The sequence below is a fragment of the Scophthalmus maximus genome, chromosome 15 (genome assembly GCF_022379125.1).
Source record: "Scophthalmus maximus strain ysfricsl-2021 chromosome 15, ASM2237912v1, whole genome shotgun sequence".
Taxonomy (NCBI): domain Eukaryota; kingdom Metazoa; phylum Chordata; class Actinopteri; order Pleuronectiformes; family Scophthalmidae; genus Scophthalmus; species Scophthalmus maximus.
The window spans coordinates 10,790,459-10,802,919 of NC_061529.1; the positions used below are offsets into that span (position 1 = coordinate 10,790,459).

The 12,461-nt window shown below is 41.5% G+C and overlaps 1 protein-coding gene across 2 annotated transcripts in view; it reads left to right on the plus strand.

Annotated features, from left to right (window-relative positions):
- asap2a (ArfGAP with SH3 domain, ankyrin repeat and PH domain 2a) overlaps positions 1–12,292 on the plus strand; it is a 50,665-nt gene extending 38,373 nt beyond the window's left edge. For both annotated transcript variants that reach the window (XM_047337796.1, XM_035610958.2), the window contains exons 16-29: positions 533–666; positions 1,305–1,399; positions 2,625–2,814; positions 2,967–3,052; positions 3,605–3,720; positions 4,483–4,550; positions 4,659–4,766; positions 5,371–5,578; positions 6,402–6,554; positions 7,283–7,388; positions 7,860–7,918; positions 8,094–8,173; positions 9,055–9,174; positions 10,348–12,292. In XM_047337796.1, the coding sequence (XP_047193752.1) occupies positions 533–666; positions 1,305–1,399; positions 2,625–2,814; positions 2,967–3,052; positions 3,605–3,720; positions 4,483–4,550; positions 4,659–4,766; positions 5,371–5,578; positions 6,402–6,554; positions 7,283–7,388; positions 7,860–7,918; positions 8,094–8,173; positions 9,055–9,174; positions 10,348–10,422 (1,598 nt within the window). In that variant the 3' untranslated portion in view covers positions 10,423–12,292. The remainder of the gene's footprint in view (positions 1–532; positions 667–1,304; positions 1,400–2,624; positions 2,815–2,966; positions 3,053–3,604; positions 3,721–4,482; positions 4,551–4,658; positions 4,767–5,370; positions 5,579–6,401; positions 6,555–7,282; positions 7,389–7,859; positions 7,919–8,093; positions 8,174–9,054; positions 9,175–10,347) is intronic.
- The last annotated feature ends 169 nt before the right edge of the window (positions 12,293–12,461 follow it).

A 12,461-nucleotide genomic window follows, 5' to 3' on the forward strand; every position in this document is an offset into this window, starting at 1 on the left:
TTGATTACTTGAAGCAAAGATCAAGACTGAAACAGATAAACCAAAATGTTTGCTGCCTGGAAGGTATGAAACCCTCCTTAAAAATGTGTGCTACGCATTGGGAACGTGTCATCAGTGGTTTATATGCATAGTTATGAGCTAAAGCATGCTAAACCACTGGTATGGCCGTCCTAAGTCTCTGATTTAGAAAATGCTGAAACCTCTGCAGTTCCATAAAACATGCAGAAATATAGACTGTTAAACAAACTGTATATGACACACACATATACCCAGACATACAATGTGTATCTGGACTTGATTACAGTTTGGCTTTGTCACTTTCCTCTGATGTTTTGTGCCAAGAGCAAGTAAAATGTCCTTCGGGCAGATATTACATTTTCCGGAGCCCACAGCTTTGCACAAGGACACATCACAGATGACTCACATACTGCAGAAATTACCTTTTGCCTAAATTCCCTTTGCCTAAGAACATTGTGTCACTCTTTTCCCTCGTTTGTTTTTCACCTCCTGTTCTCTCCACTTTCTGTCTCAGACCCGACGTGGCTGTCCACCAACCTGGGCATCCTCACATGTATTGAATGTTCGGGGATCCACAGGGAGCTGGGCGTCCACTACTCCAGGATCCAGTCACTGACTCTCGATGTACTCAGCACCTCAGAGCTCTTGGTAAATCACTTTTGAGATTTCTTTAGGCAGGGTTAGATTAGAAAGGGGTAGAGTTATGAAACAGAGGGTAAATTTAGAACAGCCAATGAATAATAAGATGTAAGACACATACTAACTCGGGACAGGAGGTGATATTGTGGAGATGGAAGGTGAATAGCATCCTCCTTGGCCTCAGTCTCCTTCTTTCTGAGACCACTGGAAGTGTCCTCACCCAGAATAGCTGAGATGTTGTTTGGCTTTTCTAATCACTGTTTGGTAAAGAGATTTACTGCCTGCGGCATCAAATGCTTACAGTCATGATTACTTGGTGTTAAGACGCCAGTCATGTTGACCGCAATCAGATGGGTGTTGTGCAGTTTATATTGCTCCACATACACAGTAAAGAGTCTGTGCTGCATCCTGATAGAGGTGTGAGTCGAGCTTACAAATTAATGGATGTGGTGTAGAAAATGGCATATAACTAGTTTTAATTCGTGTGTGTGTGTGTGTGTGTGTGTGTGTGTGTGTGTGTGTGTGTGTGTGTGTGTGTGTGTGTGTGTGTGTGTGTGTGTGTGTGTGTGTGTGTGTGTGTGTGTGTGTGTGTGTGTGTGTGTGTGTGTGTGTGTGTGTGTGTGTGTGTGTGTGTGTGTGTTCCACAGCTGGCCAAGAATGTGGGGAATGCAGGCTTTAATGAAATCATGGAGGCTTGTTTAAGCACTGAAAATGTGGTGAAACCCAACCCAGCCAGTGACATGTAAGTCACCCCTATGACTCCCTCTTTCACACTTTACTCTCCCCATCTCCTCCTCTGGTCCCTGTGCCCCTCATCCCCCTCTTTTCCAGCCTTCTCGCATAACACTCAGTCGACTACTGGAGACACCTGACTGACTAGGTACCAATTCTTTTTTTCTTTTTTTTAAACCGTATGATACCAGCAATGTGATCAGGATCTAACATGACACATTTTACCCAACTTTTTTTTTTATCAGTGATGACGTGTATATGATCAATAATAGACCCACAGGAAAAAGGCCTGTTCAGGGTTAAAGCACAGTAAATATTTGTAGTAAGTGTACTGACCTATCATCATGATTTTGTTCATCATATTTTTGGTATAATCATTTTTTATTTAATTATTTTTTTTCTACAAATTTGCAGATTTAATGCTGGTCATTCTGTGCACAGCTGTTCGCATCACGTCCATGTGTCACATCTCTAACAAAGTGTTGCAGACATAATAGAGGAACATTTTGCTGTGGCTGTGTTTGTTTTCTGCACCTGTCTGACACGTTACACTTTACAGGACAGCGGCTCATTTTTTCATTTTGTAGGAAGAATTTCAGATGTTGTATGCATTGCAGAAATATGCTATTGTGGTTTAAAAGATATGCACGCACACACACAACAGTCTAATTTGGATTAACAAAAATCCAAATAGACTAGAGGCCAAGAGGTAGCGGAAAAAATCTGCCATAGATAACAGTAAAAGATTACAGGTGTATGTTGATGTAATATATCATTTAATGCAGATAATTATATTTGACTCTTTTTGTGCCACCATGTATGTTTTAAACCATGTCAGAGTTTGTGTGCAGTTTTACATGTAGTAGAATTCTCATATATTTTGGGATTAGCTTTATTGTGGTCATTTGTGTTGCGGATGTTTTTATGGCTTACAAAATAAGAATCGATAATATGTGATAATATAATTAGCAAATTTAAGAATATTTACACATCTATGACCAAAAATGACTCCACTTGTCACTTGATTTATAAAATCAGTAAACATTTTCCTGAGGAGTTCAAACACATTGTTAGATTCATAAATCATCGAAATGTAATCAGTTCATGATAAAAACCTAATTCTTGGCTTTTGATTGGTGCGTTCCCAGACTTTACTGCACAATCATGCGTACGTGATACAGTCGTGTATCTTGCGTGTGATACTTACATGACACATACCTTATGTCCTCCACTAGGCAGGCGAGGAAAGACTTCATCACGGCCAAATACACAGAGAAGCGCTTTGCCAGGAAGAAGTGTCCTGACGCAACGTCGCGCCTCCACACGCTGTGTGACGCCGTGAAGGCCCGAGACATTTTCTCCCTCATCCAGGTGTATGCCGAGGGAGTCGACCTCATGGAGCCCATACCTCTGAACAACGGACACGTCAGTACACCGCACACTTGACCTTTTGAAAATGTATCCCAGCAGTTTTACTTTTCAGTCATAATAATCTGTTGCGTCTATTATTGCACTCGACTGTCTTCAATGACAAACACTTCATCATCATTTTATGCTAATTTTTTATCTCATCTCAGGAACAAGGGGAGACAGCCCTTCATCTCGCAGTAAGACTGGTGGATAGAACATCTCTTCACATTGTTGACTTCCTCACTCAGAACAGGTAAGCAAAGCAAGAACACAGCAGGGGGCAGGCATGCATTAGTGCATTGCTTCAGTTGTTTTTTTACTGACAGGATGAAATATGATGGAACAGGTTTTGTTTGCTGTGCAGAAAAACATTGAAAATTCCACCATGGAAACAGGAGGAAGGATTCCTCTTAATATTTGTGATTTGTATTCAAATATCAGACCTGTTTGTCTATTTCTCCTCTTCCCCCACTCTTTCTTTAGACTGAAGATAGTTATAAAAATAGTAATATTTTTATTTGCCTTTCATTCTGTCAATGATATTCTTTCTTTTGTAGAGCTGTTTTCTGATTCATACCTAAAATATAACCTTAAGAAAAACGGTGTACAAATATTTTAACATATTGCACAACTGCAAATATAACACTCTGGACAACTCTTATTTGGATTTTTCTTTTGTCTTTTGTTGGAGATTATTAAATTTCCGGTGTGTCATAGGGGCAGTATAGAAGAGAGTGAGACTTAATTTAATGCCTCTAGTGTTCGGATTGAAACTTTTTCCGTCTGTGTTTGTGTCCTCTGACAGTTTGAATTTGGATAAGCAGACGACCAAAGGCAGCGCAGCGCTGCACTACTGCTGCCTGACGGACAACAGCGAGTGTCTGAAACTGCTGCTGCGGGGGAAAGCCTCCATAGAGATCGGTGAGGAAACACACTAGCGGTTCACTGTCCAACTTTCCCCTCCTCTTTCTGTCTGTTTCTCCGTCTTTCTATTTTCAGTTGCATCTATTCATAAATCCATCACTAGTTTGTGTGTCAAATCTTTCCTTAGTGCTTCATAGCTGCTGGTCGGTTTCAAAGTACTGATTTATCGAGCTACTAAATCTGGGTGGACCTTTAGACTTGTAAAGTAGCCAAATATCTGTAAAAACTTTGATTTTATTAATGAATGCAATAAGTTGTGACAGGAGAATATCTGAAGAAGCCAACCTACCCAGACCCACAGTGATTAATCAATAAGTGAATATGCAGAAATTTAATCAGCCCCTATTTCGATGGGAAATTTCTCACTGAAGGTTTTATTGTTGATTCTATGTATTAGAAGAAGGTTTGTGTGCTTCTTCCACCGCTGTCTCACAGATTTTTCTCTCAGACCCTTTGGGCCAAGTCCTCCACATTTAGTTCCCAGAGATTTGAGCTTTGCCAAAAGACCATGGCAACTTTTTCTCACAACATGAATGTATCTGCTCCGCTCTGACATCAACAACACAACCAGATAATAGATGCCCAGAGATGGAGCTCAGAGAATAACCAGAGAGTTGTTCAGTGTGGGAACGGGGAACCGGTCTAATTACACATTTCTCATGTCACAGGCATGAAAAGGGAGGAAAGAAAATGGGCTGTGACTCTGTGCTCATGCCGCATGTGGATACAACGGTGATTATATGTTTCTGTTGTTTCCAGCTAATGAGGCCGGGGAGACGCCGCTGGATATTGCTCGTAGGCTGAAACACCTACAGTGCGAGGAACTGGTGAGCTTACAGCGTTTAGATTTGGCTTATGCCTTCAAACATGTCACTTCCTAAAAACATGTGGGTCAAACGTGTTTTGTATGTGTGTGGATTTGTTCGTGTGTGTAGTTGAACCAAGCACTGGCAGGGAAATTCAACGCCCATGTCCACGTTGAGTATGAATGGTGTCTGCAGCATGAAGACTTGGATGAGAGTGATGAAGATCTGGATGAGAAGGTAAGAGACAGTTTTGCAAGGCTAAATAATAATAAAGTGAAAAAGCAGAGACTAGAAAACAGCCAAACAAGGAGTTGAGAAAACAATGACAAATTTGAAGATATTGACGAAATGAAAAGTTTTGCAGCTTATAGAGGCACGCTGAGGCCTAGAAAAAACTTGACTTTTTGTTTTGTTTGATTTTATAGTAAAACTGGAAATGTTTGTCAGTTTGGATAAATCCGAATTTCATAAGATCTCATTTCGGGAGTAAGTAATTCCCTGAGAGACTCACTTCAGGGTTAGAATGTCTCTTGAGTGTTGATCTACCTTGCTTGTAAGGAAATTGGTTTGATTGACCTCCCGTCACCATGTGCTGAATTGGGCCTGCAAATAATAATTTAAAAAAAACCTCTAACTACTATTAGAAAGTAGCAGACAAAGTATTGTGTTCATCTCAAAAGACAAATTGTCACAATTCAGAAGTAGGCAAATCAAAAATATTGTACATTGTTCATAGTAAACATATTGTGAAGATGTCTGACAAATGTCTGACAAATCTCACATCCTTACCCTTTATTTACTTCCACCTTTGATCCACACTGACCCGCTGATGCCCTTCCAGCCCAGCCCTCATCGCAGGGACGAGCGCCCGGTCAGCTGTTACACCCCGAGCAGTAACTCCAATTTGGGCCCCGGAGGCCTCGGCAAGGACAAACAGCGAGCCTACATGCCCAGCCTGGTTAACAACGAGACCTACGGCACCATCCTCAACGCAAGCCCGCCTCAGACCGCCAACACTTCAGCTCCGCCACTGCCCCCAAGAAACCTGGGTAAAGTCAGATACAGAGAATAGATGAAAACATGTCTACATAATCCAGTTTAATCTGAGGAGCTGAGTCTGACCTCTTTTTTCCTGTGGAAATAATATTTCTAAAATCTGCCCCCGAGGAAACCTCATGAGGCTCTACAGTTTCTGTGAAGGTGAAGTCTCATTTCCCCATGTGTGACCGGTTGCCATGGACTTTATGTAAATGAGTGACATTTGACCTGTTTTCGCACCACAGATGTCTCTGTGGGTACAGAAGCAGAGAAAAGTTACACAGCAGACAGATGGACAGGCTGGGGAACTCTTATTTGGATTTTTCCGAAATTATTAAATATCCTCCTCACTGACCTCCTCACCAGGGATAGTCGGCCGTGTACAGACAAATGATCTCCGGTCTAAAGGGCAGGATTTAATTTCATGTTGATAAGAAGTAGTTTGGGATAAAAAAACTGAACTTCACAAAAAAAGACAGGTGCTTACAAATGTTAAAAATGCGAGAAGCTTTTCTGATAAAGATCTGCAAACATGTTGTTCTTTAGGCGAACCGACTTGTGACAAGTCAACCACAGTCGCTCTTTAATAATATTAGCGGCCGACTGGACTGCAGCCAAGAGAGCAGAGGAGAAACGACCAGCGTGCGTCGTCCACCTCAATGCTCCGCCGCCCCAGCCTCCACATTCTGCACATTCCCTCTCCCCATTAAATGTCGCTCTCAATTACACTCACATGGGAAACGGCTTTTAAAGTGGATGCTGGTTCTGGCCACTCAGGCACACTCTCTCTCTCCTCCCTCTTTATAATCTGCTCTCTCTCTCTCTCTCTTTCAGTCCAGTTATCCAGTCTGGGAGGGATCAGTCAGTCATCAGTGTCCAGCAGTTGGAAGCCCGGTTCTTTAGACCTGGCTGGGCGACAGAGGTCGTCCTCAGACCCCCCCAACATGCACCCTCCTGTCCCTCCGATAAGACTCACCTCTACTGGAGGTATGGATAGACCTCCGCCCATCCCAGTTATGGGACTCAAAGTTGTTTCTCTTGTCTATGTCATGAATGCCTCTGGATGGAAACGTAAATGTTCCAGTTTATGGATGCACTGTCCTGAATATTCAAATCCTTGACCAATACATGCAGGGTTTGATCTTTCTTTATTTACACAGGTCAAAATAAAACATGACCCAGAAATAACAAAACAATTAAAATATAAAAAATTTATTGAATTTATTAAAACATTCGGACTGTTCAAAAATATAATTATCAACTATGTAAAAAATAAAAAATAAAAACTGAAAAAGAACCTTCTTTTTTAATTTGAATTTGTTGATTTATTTTAAAAATAATTTGATAATAATTTATAATTTGTAATGGCGTAATTACCCAGCATCCCTGCAAAGGGTGACTTCATGTTCATACTGGACAGGGGCTCCCATAGATATGAGATTCTTCTCAGTGTTACATAATTCACATAATTTTTCGTTTTACGAATGTTGATTAAACACTCAACATTCGTGAAAATCCCTGGAGATCACCAGTGTCCGAGAAGCTCAGAGTCAAAGTCACTGAGATGACATTTTTTGTAGTATGTATTATACCTGACACTGCTGCCACACGATTGACTGATTGTACAGTTGCATGAGTAGGCGTGTGTACAGGTGTTCCTATTAAAGTGCTCGGTGAATGTATTTACTGTAACCATGTTTCACTATGTGTCCCAGGCCTGGGTCCTCCTCCACTGGCAAAGATGGAAGCTTTGAGCATTCAGTCCAAGTCAGGCCAGGGACAACTGGGGTCCAGAGCGGGGCCACCCAAATCTCCTGCAGGGTAAGAATATAAAAGCACATGTATATGCATAATACAACCATGTCGGCAGCCATAAATGAAATGTCATCATGTACAGAAACAAGGCCAGAATTAGTTTAGTGGTGTTTCCACAACTTCATTATCTTACATTAGAAAATAAATTTACACAATTCAATACGCACAAACAGGATCATCATGCGTCTTGCCTTTGTGAGGGCTCGTCTTGTAATGTTTCCCCAAGAGGAATGAGCTCACATGGCTGCTGCTGTTTAGCCACTTCATTAGCTTCATGGCTGCGCTCCACGTCGAGACAGACGAGCAATAACTCTCCTCCACGTTTTTTTCTTTTTTTATCTCCCACACTGCTGATAGTGCCTCAAATAAATCTTCTGTGGAGCCTCAGATCGCTTGGCAGTTTTTCTGTGTCTTTATATGACTAATACTTTATTAATGTGGGCACTTTTTTCTTTTAAACATTCTTTTGTATTTCAGCAATGATAAAAGCTTCAACAGAGGACCTCTAAATCGAACACAGTCCATCGAAAGACCAGGTGAGAAATGAAATGAAAAGAGAATAGGAATAAAAAATATCAGCTCTCGTCTCATCTGTGTCTGTCCAGTGTCCAGAAAGTTGTTTTACTATCTGTCAAATCCTGTTTCTTCTGAGGAAAACGTGGAACCGTTGAGTTGTTGTCGTTGTGATATCATTTCCTCTTCCTGTTCCAGCCAAGGAAGTGCCAGGATGCCCCCAGAACTCCATAGGTCAGTCTCTGCCTCCAGCCCCCATGCCGAGGAAGGCCTACCCAGTGAGTCCCTCACACTTCCTCTCATTATCACCCAGATATCGCCGAGTGCTTATTCGTTGATACCATTGCACTGAATCATTCGCTGCTGCTGATTTAACGAGTCCAGGTTCATGCCGTCGTCGGTGGTGTCGTGCAGTTTCCTCCTGCGTAAGGACGACCTATTGTCTCAGTGTTTCCAGTGTCGACTTGGGCAGTTAATTTCCTTCCTGTACTCTCACTCCGTTCTCAGGCAAAGAACCTCATGCACAGTTTATGTCGAGGAGCTGTTATTGCAGATCCGTTTTAATGTTTTTAAGGTGGAAGTTGTGAATAACAATAAATAACATTTCAGAGGAAAATCTTCAGATTAGAATCTTAGCTTGTCCTTTGTTGTGCCTCGGGGACGAAACTTTTTAGTAGCTATTTTGTTAGTATTTTGTTTTAAGTTGTAAATCAACACTGCAACTGTAATTGTGGTGTCTTGTAAACCCATGAGGGTTGGGCACAAAAGGAAAATATATGAACTGAAATGTGATGACAGGACTGTGGTGCTCAATAACAACAAATTACTTTATTTACAGAAGACCAAACATGTTTGGTCATTCAACCTTCAAAAGGCTCAAACATCAAAAGTCACAAATTTGCCTTAAATAACTTTATAATCTATACAATATCCACCAGGAGACACTCACCAACTTCATCTTTTCTCAGTGTAACCTTTTCTTATTTCCCAATAATGAAAACAAGACGCATCCTAAAAGAGGAAAAAGTGAAGCAAAAGAGGAAACGAGACGGGAACTCGGGTCAAAGTGAAACTGACCACGACTGTGTTGCTGCACGTGCCAGAGACGGCTCTGAGCGTTTTCTCCACAATAAACAAAAACCTTTGCGTCGTTTCTCAGAAGCAGAGGCCGAAACGAGTGAAAGCCATCTACAACTGTGTCGCTGACAACCCGGACGAGCTGACGTTCTCCGAGGGCGAGGTGATCGTGGTGGATGGCGAGGAGGACCAGGAGTGGTGGGTCAGTATCTCTCCTGCTGTAAGACTCATTGTGCGCCTGTGGGTTTTTGTATTTTTCTGTTTTGGATGCTTGCATATAATTCTGGATTCAAGCACAAAGCGCTCCCAGTTTAGCTCATGTCCCAGTGCGGTCCAGTTTTCACTTTGTGGATGCGTTCCGTAACCATGGTGACTAAAAAAAAATGAAGGAGTCATGACCCCATCCTGACCGTTATCCCCCTCCTCTTCGTCCTCCTCCTTTCCCGCCTGTTGCTTCCTCTGTGGAGTCCCTTGTGTGAACATCCACCAGCTGTGGCTTGTTTTCCTCAGAGCCACCTCTGCAGATATGACCGTATTTAGTCATAATATATATACTTAAATCCACATAAATAATGTTTAGTTGTGTTTCAACGCTGACGTGCTCTTAGTTATATCCAGATCAGACTGGATCAACACTTAATAACAATCGCTTATTATTTTTGTCATGTGTCACTTTCAGCATTGCACAAACATCGTTAGCTTTTTTTTTTTCCAGGTATAGATGACGTTTAAAATAAATGACTTAAATGGACATGAGTCCTGTCTTCTTTTAAGGTAATATGATGTAGGAAAAACATTATTAAATTATTATTGCTAAAATATAGGTTGTGATTTAGCCTCTATTAGTTGTAGATGGTGTGAAGTGGGGATGGATGTTTGCACTGATCAGTTTTACAAAAGTACAATTAATCCTGAAAACTGCTTTGAATAACGCATTTGAAATAAAATTAATAAATGAACAGCTGCTACCTGGTTTACTTTTTGACAAAAAATTTACATATTCAGCATGTTGTAATAAGTCATTTTAAACTATGTTAACATTTTTTTTCATTATCTAAAACTGTACCATTTGTAATCAGTAGTAATCACAAACTATACACAACATTTAGTGCAAATGTACACGCATTCACAATTCCAAGAATAATTTTGGAATGTCAAGGATCAGTATTGAATCATTCAACCAAAAATGAATTTGGTCAATTTTAGCTAGTCCCAGTGTTTACTTGTGTTTCAGTGACGTAGCTGTGCTATAGTTGACTTACTTTGGTGAGAGTAGTCAAATGTTTCGGTGTCTTAAAGAAATCACACCTTCCCAAACGAGCTTCCACTCTGATGCTGCCCTCTGACCTTCCACCTCTGCCTCCTTTCTTCTCAGCTGGGCCACATCGAAGGCGAGCCGATGAGAAGAGGAGCCTTCCCTGTCACGTTTGTCCACTTCATCGCTGACTGAAAGGTCACTCAGGAAGTGCATCAGGACGCAGCGTCCCACCTTCGCCCGCGTCTGTCGGCCAGAAGAATCCCCCCACCATCGCCCGGCTGTTTTGTTTGTCGACCTCATCGGTGCGCTCGAGGAAGCGTCGCTGATCATCACTTTAGCTGCAAAAAAAAATGGTGTGCTCGTTGTCACGGCAACCACGGAACACTTGTCTAGGTGTCACTGAGAATTCTTGGGACTGTGTGATTTTAATGCTTGCTGTTCATGTTTCTGACACAGACTCTTTCAAATTAAAAAAACAAACGATGATTGTAGTGAATGGCCTCTTGCAATAAATGCACTTTCCTTGTCTTCATCCTCATTGCAACACAAGACGACGCGACATAATGAAGGTCGTGTGTACACAGTATTCTTTTCTCCTGTTTCCTGTGATAGTACTGCGAGACTACAGCAATGTATTTTGACTCTGAGAGGGAACATGGACGACATGCTTACATTCCACCTCTGTCCATGAGCGACTTGTAGCAGCCCATCTGCTTCTAGGTGCAACTGTGTTGTAGCCCTCCTGTGTGGAGGTTTGTTCTAATGGTGCTAAATTAACCCCAGAATATCCTAGAAGCTTCACCCACGGGAGCAAATCCCTGTCCCTGTTTCAAAGACGTGTGTGTGTGTGTGTGTGTGTGTGTGTGTGTGTGTGTGTGTGTGTGTGTGTGTGTGTGTGTGTGTGTGTGTGTGTGTGTGTGTGTGTGTGTGTGTGTGTGTGTGTGTGTGTGTGTGTGTGTGTGTGTGTGTGTGTGTGTGTGTGTGTGTGTGTGTGTGTGTGTGTGTGTGTGTGTGTGTGTGTGTGTGTGTGTGAGAAAACAGAGCTGCAAACGACTTCTGCGTCAGACGTCTTCCACAAAAGCTTTCTCTCCCTTCTGCCTGTGCTATTTTTAGGGTCACGTCCAACAGCATCACTCCAGCTCTTGCTCACCCTGTGCTGCTTTAGGTCAAATAATGACACTGGCTGGAGCTACAGCCTCCTGTAATTACCTTTATGTCGTGACTGACGCCCCAGGCTGTCTTCACCTGTCATTTGCCTTAGTAGACGAATAGGACTTGTGTGTGTGCGTGTGCATGTCCCGTCTGCATAGAATAAGCTGAGAATGACGGAATATCGAGGAAAGGGGACATTAAAAAAACATGTTAAAGTGATGAAAAGCTGGAGTTAGCTGTGACTTGTGTTGCTTCCTCTTGCTGTTTAGAGCACCACACTGACGGGCTGATTATTTTTCTTTTGTCTATTCACAAATGAGCTAAATTAAGTAAGGAGAGAAAATAATGTCCTTCGTACAGCTTCAACCTCTCATATATGTACATTTCTGGGGCTAAATGGTGTAGAAAGATGAGTTTGTCTATAGTGTTATGAAATCATACGATGTAACTAACTTCATGTGGTTGCAGAGCAACTTTCCTTCTGTTCATAATGTTGATATTGAGGCATTTAACCTGAACCCAGAGCCTTCCATGGTTTTGTGAATGACGAGAAGAGAAGCATGTGAATCACAGCTGATACTCTCTCTCTCTTCATCCGTGTTTAAGATGAACTCACTGGAAACAGGAAGATTTATTAACCTATTCATGTAAATACAGTTAGTTTTGTTTTGTTCATATTTAAATGTACAAAAAAAGGAAGAGCAGAGTTAGTCTGGGCAGTTAATGTCTTTTAATGTACTGTGGTGATGAGCAGTTACAGACGCGACCTCAGCTGGATCTGTGATAACACTACTGTGTAAACACACTCATTCTCATTAACTGTCTGCGAATCACTGCATCGACTCTTAACTCTATTGTGCAAGAAAATGGGGAAAATGAAACTGGAATAATAAAATATGAAATAATACAATTCTTTGGTCTGTTTCTTAAGGGTTAAAGGACTTTATAATCCATTGTGCAAATGAATGATTCCTACCTATTTCTATAAATACACAATTGTTTTTTTCAGAGCATATTTCAGCCTTAAGAACTTTATTCACAAATTAACTATTTAATGAGCTCTATGAGTATATTTCCCC